Genomic DNA, 13222 nt, shown 5'->3' with positions numbered 1-13222 from the left:
GAAGTTCTAACGTTTGTTTGACGATTTGTACACAACACGTGCAGCACACGACTCCCAGCGATGGTTTTTTTCACCCAGATCTACTCCTGGGTTTACGTTTCGGACAAATTAACGGCCGGACTCGCAAAAAACAAAAAATTGGAAGAACATAAGCAGGCAGCATGCGTCAAATTTGACGCTGCGTTAAAAGCCGCCGTGTGTGAATAGCAGTAAAGATTATATATGTCCGCTGAGGTTCGACGTAAAATACCGCTGTGTGTTTTTTGACGCGTGCGGCATTTCACGTCCTGTGTGAAAGGGGCTTAAGTGTGTCCGAGGCTGCCATAGGCGCAACCGACTCATGCGTGAAGTGAATGGTGGGAATGGTGTAGCACTGTTGCTACACAGTAGGTTAAATCGGCGCGGCCAAAGGCATGTCAAAAGATGATAATGAAGTACTGTGTTAGGGTGGTGCGGGAAAATGATCTCTGCACCTATTGGAAATATTAGTGTAAGTGAGATGGTGAGAATAATTTTGTAATTTGAAGATAATTTATTTAATTAAATTTTAGAAGAACAAGCGTTGTAAACCTAAGAGGATATTCTAAATACACAACTGAAATTAATGTCACTCGCGTGCTTGAATTGCAAAATAATTCAATATTTAGAAGCGAAAATTAATGAAAATCCACGAAAAGTCATCATATCTTAATAGAAAACGGTTTCGGGGTCCAGCTCCTTTTCCAGTTTCCATCTAGATTCTACTATAAGGTTCTAGAAAATCTAATTCTTCTAGAATGTTGTAGAATATGGATGAATGGTGGTACCTACGCCACTCATCACACGCGAACCTTCTAGAAGATTCTAGAAAAATCTAGATGGTTCTAGAAAATCTAGAAGATTTTACTTTGAACGTATTCGACCTTCGTCCGCAATTATGTCAAGAGAATTAAAAGGCTTGTTCATGAAATACTTCCCAAATGTCAAATCTTCACGTTTGTTGATGAACAATTTCAAACTACTCAAAGAAATGGGTGTGAATAACATCGTCCGAGAGATTATCGCCGAATAATCAATTCACTTTGCAATTGCGCACTGGAAAAAATAATATCGTTGGTTTTGTTAGTTTAACCGATTCCGTAATGAGTTTTCTGTTATAAATTTCGTGATTCGAGAGGGAATTTAACCTGAGCTGACCGATAACTAGAGCAATTTAACTTTGATCTCTATCAAAATTCGAAAAATATGATCATTTTATACCGGCGGGAGTCACTAATGTCCTCCAGCATGTGGGATTCGATTATAAAATTCAATGTAAACCAGGGAAAGGCAAATGAAAATCACCGGTTTTATTGGTAGCAAATATAATATTTGATATAAACATTGTACGTGTTGAGCGAACATTTTCAGTATTCTTCTCCACTCGCTTCAATGAATGGAATCTGAAATGAAGAATATATGTTATGAATTTCAATGCAATAAATTATAATTTCATAGTTAGAGTATTCGTTGTATATTTTACAATCCCGCGTTCATCACTACGTATGGCATTTTCGCACGGTTAAAATTTGATACTAATATCGAGCAGATACTGTAGATAAGAATTAAAATCTCTATTACTGCACGTTGCAAGAGAAATTATTGAGAATTTTTTGCAGTATTTATCCATGTTTCCCTAGCAAATTATCCCGGTATCCGAATAGAACGAACCTGCACTGGAGTTCGGACCTCCACCATCAAACCCGAAGGTTGTGCTGCTGGGGTTGAACTGCAGGGGCGGTGGATGGAGAAGTATGTCTGGGTCTCCCATGTCGGTGGTTCCGCCAGTAGGGAGAGGTAGATTAACGAGGTCCATACCTGTCGTAAGGTAAAATTATCAAGGTAAAAACTTACATGCGAGATAACAATAAAAGTTCGATGGCAGTAACTTTTAGTGTAATAAGAGTGGTTCGTTAATTGACCCAATTACAATCGCTTTAGGTCAAATATCTAGCGCTGAAGGTCACGATGCGCATCGCGAGCTAAAAATCAAAATCGGCACATATGTTAAGGTTGAACGGGCAATATTAGCAACTTGTTTTGATGTAGCCTGGATACTTGTGTGTGTCGAGATAAACTCGGTGGAGATGAGTATAATATTGCCGTCGAACATCAACCCCAAATGCCGCGGTCAGAACATACGGCATTCGCAGAATAAGTGGATCACAGTCCAGGGCACTAGGCCATCTAGGCGAGTTCGAGTGTGCAATGGTGAGGATGCCCGACATTGTTCACCACAATTGTGGCATTTAGCCGGGCAGTGGCACGGCAACTCATGTGCATCATCTTCTGGTAATTAGCGGTGGCTGCTCGACACCACGTTTTGGCTCCACGTTGAATCACTGGCACTTATGGTAGCGGAGTGGGCGAGAAATTAACTGTCATTGCGCATCGGTACCTCAGTTCGAAGCTTGCACGTAGCACATATATTGGGAAATCCACCAATGACCTATGCATTAACTTATTCATTTGGTAGATTAATTTGCCAATAAAGTGGCAGAGATGCTCATTTAGTTTTTCGATTTGGGCTAATTTCGTTGGCAACTTAGCAGACCGTTTCTTTTATTTCGTTCTGTGCTCCGTGTGTCTCGAAGGTGACGGAAGAAGCTGCCTCTGAATTTATGTCGATTACTGATTGACTTTGAGTTTTATTTTGTACTTTCGCCGTAAACAAAACTAAGATTTAGTTTTGAAGAATTTTAAATAGTTTCAAATTTCCGGGTCATGGTCTCATTACTTGCTCTGTGCCTTGTGTGGTTTGGGTGACGCCTGGGGTACTTCTAACGTTAACATTTCGACCATGCAACTTCACTTCACGCCCTCTATCAAGAATTTCAGGCAGTTAACATTAACTCGCAGGGTGCTGCTGTATCTCATCCTCGTTTTGTGCCACCGTCGGACACTAAGATACCCAGAGATGATGTTCAGCCCTTGCTCTTCTGTTGACCCCATGGAGTAAAGCTTTTATTGGAAGCCCTGCCTGAGCTCGGTCGGAGCTATGGACTTGAGCACCTGTGTCGTCTGCTCTACGACCAGCCTCCACGGCCTATGGTTCCTCGCTGCGGCTACCACTACCTTGACCCCAGCAACCTTCCTCTGCGGGCGTGTGGACTAGCCCCGGCACCAACTCAGCACCAGCAATCCATGCAAGGATTGTTTAGTATTTTAGGTATGTCACCCTATCTCTCTGGGCACGGAGCAAGAGGTGATGAAGTACTAAATTCTATTCCTTTCACTTACGAACCGAGTAAATAATAAATCCCGTATAAATTACTTTAATATTTTTATATCACTTATGAATTACATGTTTTTTCTGAGAATCTCGCTATTTGATCTTCATGTAATACTGCATATTCTACACCAAATATAAAACGTGTGAAAAGTATTTGCACTTGCTCGGCGTTTTTTGAATTACGATTCGCGAATTTTGTCTCTGATGACCTTTTACCGAATCGAGCTTTTGCTTTCCACGTCCGATCTAACTTTGTGCCTTACTTGACCACCGTTTTTTAATTCTTCAGAATTTACGGGTGGAACAGACGCGTGAGCGAGCTGCGGCTCCGTTGCCCCTTCACCTACGTTGAAGAGGGGCCGCTACTTCATTTCATTTCACTCAGGCACCATAGAGCCATTTATTGAAACAGATGGCAATATCCGTCATCTTGTGGTTTTTCAGTAAATCAAAGATTGCTTCAGCCGTGGTTTCACTCATAGTTTGCTTGCCATCGAATTTATTTACCAAGCGCTCGTTCATCAAAGTTTTGTTCACACCGTGAGTGATCCGTCGCGGGTCTAGTGCTCATTATTCGGCTCATTCCCCAGTGAGTGATCAGATTGCCGGTTAGCTAGAACAACGTCACTGGCTCTCAAGTTTTCACCCGTTGTCGATGAGATGCGGAGAAAGTGAGGATACTCTTCTGGCATCGACTGCGTTTGCCTTCATGTCTATTGTGTTCTGTGAGACCCCGAGGTTTCAAGGCGCAGGTTAAACGGCTTTGATGCCGACATCGAAGAAGTAACATTGCTCGTCAGCGAAGTCGTGAGAAAAGATCCAGTCGTCAGTGGAGTATCAACAAAAGTTAGGGTTCTCTGAGTGGCGATGGCTTGACTTTAGATGCCCCTTTCGGAGTAGGGCTCCCTCTCTCTCTCCAGGCTGGCTCAAGCTGGAAGAGGAACCCTCTACTACTACTGGACGAGGATCCGTATACTACTACGGTCTCTCTGCTGTTAGGCAAGTAAACACCAATCAATAGGAGTAAATATCCCCCAATGACAGCCCGGGGCCACGGCGGCCCATCAATGTTACCTCAACCGTCGTCGCATTTAGAAAGCCCTCACACCACGGCAATGACAAGGTCACACGAAGAATATGTAATTTAGCAATCTCGTCAAACAGAATTGCATACAACTATAAATTTAAGTTAGCTCACTTGAATTGGCAAAAACTCACCAACGACGGACAAGTGAGGTGGGCAGTTCCCAATGACTGATACCGACGTCTCTTTTTGTGCAGTTTGCTCTACAGAACACGATTCCCCCTTGTTTCGCAGATGGCACGAGGAATTAGAAGGAATCAAAGAGCAAGACCCTGGCGATAGTTCCGCGAGTTCGGACAGAGACGCCAGACCGTCTTTGGTCGAAGCTGGCGACGCGCGTCTTTTGTTGGCGTTCGCTCGGCGGTCCCAAGCGTCGCTCTCACTGCAACAACGCGCAGATTTCCTTCGCTGTTTCTTATTCAGAACGAGGCATAGAAGACAGCTTACGATAACTGAAATGGAATGAAATACGTCGTTAGGCATCAAATGTATTTACGGCTGATAATGGTAATTTGTCGTAAACCGGAAATTCGAAGTTGACAATTTCAAAAATCAACATAATATTTGATGCTACATTAATTTATCCAGTGTAACTTGTGCATTGATAGTTTACCAAGATGCTGAAGCACAGTTAAAAAATATAAAACTGTGTGAAGGTTTCGAAATTATGGATTATGATTGAATTAATAATTAAAACAATAGAAATAAACTACATATACATCAGTAAGCATGAAAATAAAAATAGCAGGAACCGAGCAGCCTTACTGAGCAACAGTGCAGCTACTGAGGCGGCAGCTGAAGCCACCAGAATGCTAAGCGAGTACGGAGCCTCCAGCGCCCCGGCGGCGCCCCACTCGCAGTGCTCTCCGCGGTGCGCCGGTCCGCAGACGCAGCGGTACCCTGACCGCGGCAAATTATCAGAGTGAACGGAGGCGCACAGCGATGCTTTATATTCATTGGATAGAGGAATTGTTATCTGATTGGAAGTACACCGCACTGAATAATGAAATTTTGTCCGTAGATTCGCATTGTTTGGAAACATGTGTGTACTTTGCACTGAAGTTTTATTAATAGACCTCGACTTATAAATAATTATATTAACATATCGAAAAACAACGTAATTATTCATGACCGATGTGACGAGTTTAATAATAATGTAAATGTTTCTATCAAAAGTAAAAACTTTCATGAAATGCGTATCAAATGATTGTAAAATTATGTATAAAAAGGATGACCCGCGTTTATTGCTAAGACCACTCAGGGTACACTTGCGGATGTCGGGTAAATTGATCACTGGAAGAGCAATACTCAAAGCACTATAAACATTCCACTGAATTCGGATCTGTAATCATAAAATTCAAATTAAATCACACTGAGAGCGACAAAATTTTATCCCATACGAAATTATGATCTATCACAGCCGAATTTTGAAGCATTCCAGGAAATGACACTTTATTTCACTAATATGAATAGAATTTGAACGTTTCAAATAAAAAGATTGAGTGCTTCATTTTAATCGCGTTTAGTTCAATGAATGAATTCAAAGTTCTGATGGACCCAAGCACATTGGTTCTGGCAGATACGAGGCAAAACTAGCAACATGAATAGTATGGACAACAAATAGCGGGATGCGATCATACAAGACACGAGTGAAAGGAATGAATTATGCAAGTAATAAACTCACCAGGATGAGTGTTTACACACACGCCCAGATTGAGGCAAGGGTCGTAGCGGCATTCAAAACAAATGGACAACAAATAGCAGGATGCGATCATACACGACATGAGTGAAAGGAATGAATTATGCAAGTAATAAACTCACCAGGATGAGTGTTTACACACACGCCCAGATTGAGGCAAGGGTCGTAGCGGCATTCGTCGACGTCTAAACACGCGGCGCCGTCACGCGAGAGTTCCTCGCCAGCGGCGCATCTGCAACGCCATTGCGTACAATTTTAGATACAAATTAAAGTTGCTGATAGAGAAAATGTGAGATTATCGATTTGATTGCTCGTACGTTGCTATAGAAGATATTTGATGAACGGCATTACGACTCTCGTTTGCATGAGTAAGTAATTGGCTATAGAAATTGCAAATATCGTCAGAAGGGAGTGTAAACAGGGAGTGTAGAAGGGAGTGTAGAACATAATCTGAAGCTTGTAATTCGACCGATGCTAAATACAAAAATTCCCGAATAGTTGGACAATTATTGCTCTGGTTAGAGTGTAATTGTGTTAAGAAAGGGAAGCATTGTAAATGAAAAGAATGAAGGAATGCAAATGAAACAATGGAACCCAATCTGAAAAATTATACTTCGATCGTTACTAGAGTAGCCTACTGATCTGTAAGACCTGCGGCTTCGAGTGAGCAAGTTACGGAGCAACACCAATCAACCACCAGGGAATTTGATTTATTAATGAAGATTCAAATCCCCTACAAACCCGCAGGTGTTGAGGCCCCAGCTGTGGCCGCAGGTCAGAGGAGGAGGACAGCTGGTGTTGGTGCACACAGACGGCGACGTACATCCCGAGATGACGTTTGCAAAAGACGTTACTGAGCCAGCTGAATTACTCGTGTTCTTGTTGCTGTTGTTCCTGCTGTTGCTGCTGTGGTTATTATTGACAATTTCAGGCAAGGGCAGCAGATGTCCGAAGACGCGCACGGCAGACAAGCAGCCTGGTAGAAAAAGTACATTCAATTCAAAAGATATTCAAGAGTGCAACTTTTAGGAGCGTATCTGGTACCATGGGAGCTTTTATTATAAATGTTTATATATTTCTGATTTTCAATATGAAATTAATCTGAGTAAACTATCATTAATCATGTAAACTAAAAACAAACTTGATAATGTAAAATCGAATTTCAGTCATTCTCTATCTCAGCTAATGTCTCATCATCACTGCTCAATATCTCACGACTAATAAAACAAACCGTATTGGAAATAATTGTTCACTGATATAATGCAATCATAAATGGATGCAATCAAACTCTTTCTACAGACTGAACACAAACATTTCCACTCATTACACCATTATTAAAATCCTTCCACAAGCTGCCGCCATCCAGCTCGACTATATTCCTCTTCTTGCGGTGAGACTGAGATCGTTTCTCGCAGGAAAATATGAAATATTCGAAGCCAGGGAGCCGAGGATTGCCCGATCTCCCGGAGACAAGCGGCCGGGAGTTGGTGTGACGAGCCTCGCGCTGCATCTGAGTAGACGCTTCAGTTTTGCTATTAACTAAATTTGCTGAAGATATACGTGAATTTTTAGCAGCATCTGGATAACTCTGCGTAAGTTCTAGAGTCTCTTTAGAACTTGAGGCGTCCTCCGCAGATCTGAAGGCCACATCCACAGATCTCGGGGCCACATCCACAGATCTGAAGACATCATCCGCAGATGTTGGCCTCACACCCGGTCTCTCAGTCAGACCTCCCAGCCACGCGCCGTCGTGTCTGCTGACGCTGAAAGGTAAACTCTGCAGCTCTGGCAGCAGAGCGCTGGCGTACGAGTCTTGCTCCGCCTCATCTATGGCCACCTCCAGCAACTCTGCGTGCCTGCAACGAAAACTCTTATTTCTATAATATTAGCATAAAATATCAGTTGCTTGAATTGATAAAAGAGCTTTATCGATGACATTTTGCTCATGTACCTCAGTAGTTTATTTATTATTCATTCCCGTAAGATAATTAGACCATAATACAAGTTTTATTAATACAAACCGCAGATTCCATTTTACAAATATAATTTTTACTACCAGCATACTAATGATTTATTTAGAAGTATCCTCCTACCTCTGCGCCACGACATGATGCCATTCTCCGTCGTCGAATTTTTTAGCAACGCAGAGCGAAGTGTACACGCGACCGTCCAAGCCAACGACAAGACAAACACTGCCGGCCTGGAGCTCTACACTCAGCCAGTCGGTGCGGTGACGTGACCGCAGAAGCACGAGTGTACCGTCGCTCGTCCGCGTCCGGAACCTAAATAAAATTTATGCATTGTGAGTCATGAATCTTGGACACATGTTTCACTGAAAAATGAATAAAATTTAATTCCATCCGTAATCGCGGACAGACTGGAAACAATTGCATTATAACAAATTATCAGAGCGTTCCTACTTCTCACGATTTTCGGCACATAATTTCGAAGTTCATGGAGTGGTGATATAAAATTGTACTGAATTTATGGAAGAAAACTGTCTTCAAACCTAAGCTCAATTTGCGCCCAATACTCGGGCGGGGTGAAGGAGAAAGCGACGTTGACATGACTTTTACTGAGGAAGAACAGCGCCGGAGACTCGGCCAGACAGCCGGCACCCGCCCGCCCCTGGGCGCACTCGCACTGCTCCGCGCCCGGCGACCCCTGGCATCTGCGTGATGGTGACGTATCGAATCATCAGGAACTGTTGTATTATCAAACTTCATGTATAATATTGGCTTATTATAAGATTAATCGATTTAAACACACAAATTAGTGAACATGCTGGAATCTACATACACCAGTGATGAATATATGGTATACGAGGCAAATCGAGTACTGGGTAAATAAATGCAAAAACATTCAAGTTCGTGATATTTATTTCCGCAGTGAAAATGCGGGCTGTCACATAGCTAAGTATTAAATGCAAGTCGTAAAAGAGGAGAAATCAACAGTTTATTTTTATAATCTTCCTCTGCATTTCAAGATCAAAAAAGCAGCGTCACTTGGTTGAGGGGACACGAAGCGTACCGAGCGTGCCGAGGACACGCGTTCGACGGCCGGAAGCATGAGAGGGCGCCACAGCCAGCCACGCTCGCGGTCATGGCGCCTGGCGACCCGAGGTCCTGGAATTCTTTGTTGACGCGCACGTGCGACAAGCAGCCGTGAAAATCATCCTCAGAGTTAAGAAATTTCCTCTCGTGTGAAGATTTGGGGTCCTCATAACGTCCCCCAAGCTGGAGAGTGGCTCCCCAACCAATAGGGCCATCGTTGTAGGTAAGGGGAAGAGAGCCCCGGCATTGGGTGGACTCGAGAGGAAGGCTGAATGTTGTTTGGCTGGTCGAGGCGAAGGGATCTGAACCTGTGTCCAGGCAGTGATCCAGCATCACGGTCACCGTCTGCAACGTCAGTTGAAACAGAAATACCAAGGAAATAACGAATACTGAAATTCTTAAGAAGTTCTATAAAGATGAGCAGGAAATTATACAACGGTGACCAACTATGCATAACATTACGACACTTGAGAAACTCTATGGGCAAATTGACGAATATTTGATTAACTCTTAGCGGTCCGATAAGAGTTATTTATATGCCATGAAGCGCTGCTAATAATAATTCTTCAATATGGGCCATCTACAGTAGAAAGTTCAGTGTTTCGCATAAAATTCAAGCACAATCGCGTTATTAGTGTAGTCATATGTTTATATTCAAAATTGATCAAACTATGCATCTACCTCATTAATCCAAAAAACGTCGAGTTGATGCCAAACATTATCAGAGATAATTTTCTGCAGCGTCAAACTCTTCGAAGCATTTGGTCCGCTACTTTTGATGGTGAGCTTGGGTCTTCCATCATCGAGGAGCAGGTGAAAGTGTCGAGACTTTTGATTGACTCGGGACTGGGAGCTGAGAATGTTGCCAGTTTTGTGCTGAGTCAGCACGAAGATGGTGATGTGCAGTTGTGAACAAGTGGGGAGGGAGGGCAGCACCATGAATGAGGGTACAGAAGAATATTCGGATTGAGAAGCGGGACTGGATGGCCTGAAATGTCGGGTGAGAAGTTTGCAGTGTGGGCCCACTGTGTGGCCCGGACACGCGCACCTGCCCGAAATGATGGCATTTTGAGGAAAAATTTGGCTTACTTTTAAAATAATTTTGGTAGACTTGTATAGTTTGATTATTTTTAAATTTCACCGACATTAATCTGATAAAAGGAGCCACAATCATTTCTAAATTTTATGCAATTTGAAGTGACCGCCAACGGTGAGTCGTTGAAAATCAAGAACTGGGCAGCCTTCTTCTCGACAGGCAGGCAAATGAGGCACCGGTCAGCCGCTCATGACACGGCGTCGCAACGCCTCACCTGGGCTCAGACGCGGCGTGAGGCAGGCACTTGCCGAAGTTGCGGCAGGCGCCCCGGCTGCATGTCGGCTGTCGCCCGGCGGTGACCGCGTGCGCCGAAGTCAGGCTAGCCAGCTGCCCGCGCTCCTCTTCGGCGCCGTCCTGCACTGGACACCTGAACAGCGTGTGGTGCTTGAGAAGAAGTGAGCATTATCGTGGGTTTATATATATACAGCTTAGATGATGCTCATTCTTGTAAAATTCGTCTGCGTTATATAATTATTACTGAAGTTCTAAGCTGATCTTTCTGTTTTTCGTAAAATTGCGTGTTCTGAATATTAGGTAGAACGACCAATAAAATTACTATTCATTGATTTAAAAATAGGATAGAATTCCTCATGATATTCAAAGTTCGAATGATTTCGGTCTGGTTTGAAGAATTATGAGACCTTAGGCGTTGTTAGAATTGTTCGTAATCTGATGTGTGAATTATGCAATAGCTTTTTTCCAAATAGGTTGATCTTAATATAATGGTCTTAGTTTAGTAGGAGTATTCAACAATAAGCTCGCTCCAAAATTGCTTGATAGTCCCAATTAACGAAGAGTAAGTTTCGTTTTTGACGGGCACAAACGCGAGTAAACATAACGACGTATGTTTTTTTAACAAAACAGGGCGAGAAAAATGTCACGACATTGAAATAAACGCTATAAAATAACGCAATTGCAACACTAAAAAACATAATTCCAATTTTTGGGTACAAACGTACAGGTGTATTCTTTCACCTGCACGAAGATTCTATACGCAGGGAAGGCCCGGCGTGGCTGCGAGCGCCGGCATCCGCGAGGTGCCAGCGCTGGTCCAGCGCCGCGCGGTCGCGGCAGCAACAGCGGCACGCAACTCGTCGAGACGCGCAGTCGCCCAGCGCCGAAACGCCCGCGCCCAACACAGCCGCACCGACTTCGGCCTCGATCTGCCGTGCCACGACCGTACGTAGAAGAGTAGGGGCAGTAAATATTGCATAAATTCCAGCAAGCTATTCACTATTTCGAGACGATTATTTTAGCTCACCTCGTGTTGATGCTGGAATATTAGAGGCTCAAGGGCAAATCTGAGGTGTCTTTCAGGTGACTGTTGAAGGAGCCACACTCTGGTGTGGCTGTCATGGTTGCGCCGTATGGTTTCTACAGCCACAACCATGACGTGTGGCTGAATGGCTGACATATCGTGCGACTTTGTGGAGTCTGTCCTTGATAATTCTGAGTAGTCAGAAAGATGCTGATTCAGCAGCCTAATGAGACGGTCCATAGGAGATTCTGAGTTTGGTTCCTGGAAGGTTTTTTAATGGTGTTACCAGGGCCAATACTTTCAAAAAAAGTCAAGAGATCGTAAGTTCATCCGCCAATCATTGAAGGCCTTTCAAGCCAAATCCACCAATCATAGACAAGAAAATAGAGCGTAAGTAATTACGTTCACTTAGCGAGTTTTGAAAGTATGGCCCCAGGACGGTCATTATACAATTTAAAATGTTCAAAGTCAAAATTCTCATCGTAGACTACAACAAAGTTATCACTCACCTCAGCGTCAGCACTCGTCAGGAAGTCGTGAGGCAGGATGGCGAGGTCGATTGGTGTAGATTTCAGCGCGTCAGCAACTCCGACGCTGCTGACGTCAGCGTAAACAGTCAGCTCGTGCGCTTCGCCCGACGCTGACGAGAGAAGCAGCTTCGCTTCATGCCTGCAAGTGGGCACAAGTCGAAGAAATGATCTCCACGAAATAAAAGAAGCTGTTAAAGCACAACTGCGCCGAGGCCCTCGGGATAGACTGCAATCTCAACAGTTGCAAAAAAGAACTCAAGCACACATGCAGTGGGGCAAGCGGAGGCACTTGGCAACGGAAACTTGGTTGAAGTATTGGATTGAGAAGTTATTGCCGTATGAAATTCTGACCAACATATTGACAGGACACATTTTTGAGTATGAATGGGGCAGTAAAGTTCTCATCACACATAAAAAAATTTCTTTCAGGCTACATAAAAAAATCGTGCTCGCCGTTATGCTATAAGCGCCAAATTACATGACACTGTGGAAAGCAAATAATTGGAATAAACAGAAATTTTAATTCAATAATTAATTTACATTAAAAATATTCATAAATACACCCACCGTCCCAGCCCAGCTGCAGGATCCAGCAGCAACAATCCTGAGTCGCTATCCAGGCGGATTCCTGAATTAGATCCGTGCCATGTAATTCGAGCGCTGAATTGATCTAATCCACGGCTAGAATTATCCAATGATTTCCCAGTCACTGGGCCAGACTCATCGAAGTTGAACCTAAATTTATCCCTGAATAGTGAGGATACATTATCCGTTTCAGTGTCGGTTCCGTGGCGTTGCGTTGCGTCGCCAGGGAAGGGCAGGCGAGGAAGACGCCCTAGGGGAGCTGGAGAGGCCGCCTGCAGAATGTTCTTAAATACTGAATTGCTCATTCATACAACAAATAAGTAATAAACTATTACAATATTATTATAACATGAGCCATGAAACTAACTATCTCAAAAGATATGCTTCAACTCACTGATAATTGTTTAGAGAATCGTAATTAGACAATAATGTATGTACTAGCCATTGTCAGCTGTACTCATTTATGTCAGCGGGATTCATAACTACCAGATGTTCTCCCAACTGTCAGTTATACTCATAACTGTAATCTACATTCATAACTGCGAGCTACTCTCATGACAGAGCCACGACTATTAGTGTTCATCGTCAGCAATATAAACTTCAATTATCAGCAACAATAACGCCAGGCATGAGATATACTCACGTGAGCTGACACGACGGTGGCAAT

At 43.4% G+C, this 13222-nt stretch overlaps 1 protein-coding gene and 1 long non-coding RNA gene across 2 annotated transcripts; both read right to left on the bottom strand.

Moving 5' to 3' along the window:
* Window positions 1-1614: 1614 nt before the first annotated feature.
* Window positions 1615-12342, bottom strand: LOC108676517 (neural-cadherin-like). The gene is made up of 15 exons (XM_047883214.1): window positions 12326-12342; window positions 11950-12109; window positions 11444-11701; window positions 11158-11345; window positions 10397-10549; window positions 9768-10134; window positions 9064-9431; window positions 8543-8704; window positions 8127-8315; window positions 7363-7889; window positions 6775-7009; window positions 6156-6265; window positions 5100-5234; window positions 4469-4786; window positions 1615-1836 (listed from the first exon to the last, which is right to left on the bottom strand). Exons 1-15 carry the CDS (start codon window positions 12340-12342, stop codon window positions 1655-1657), a joined length of 3369 nt encoding a protein of 1122 aa, XP_047739170.1. The 3' UTR covers window positions 1615-1654.
* On the bottom strand, window positions 10445-11488 carry LOC125178735. Its single transcript, XR_007157001.1, has 3 exons — window positions 11444-11488; window positions 11158-11345; window positions 10445-10549 (listed from the first exon to the last, which is right to left on the bottom strand). It is a non-coding gene; the product is annotated as an uncharacterized LOC125178735 (long non-coding RNA).
* Window positions 12343-13222: the final 880 nt, after the last annotated feature.

The sequence above is a fragment of the Hyalella azteca genome, unplaced genomic scaffold, assembly GCF_000764305.2.
Source record: "Hyalella azteca isolate HAZT.00-mixed unplaced genomic scaffold, Hazt_2.0.2 contig12299, whole genome shotgun sequence".
NCBI lineage: Eukaryota > Metazoa > Arthropoda > Malacostraca > Amphipoda > Hyalellidae > Hyalella > Hyalella azteca.
This window is presented reverse-complemented; position numbering and strand designations above follow the sequence as displayed.

What these genes read in the sequence shown, in the direction of transcription:
- LOC108676517 (XM_047883214.1), bottom strand. An exon ending in TATTCCAGCATCAACACGAG is followed by an intron (nt 11,346 to 11,443) that starts GTGAGCTAAAAT and finishes GTGGCACGGCAG; the next exon opens with ATCGAGGCCGAAGTCGGTGC. An exon ending in ACGTTTTTTGGATTAATGAG is followed by an intron (nt 9,432 to 9,767) that starts GTAGATGCATAG and finishes CTGACGTTGCAG; the next exon opens with ACGGTGACCGTGATGCTGGA.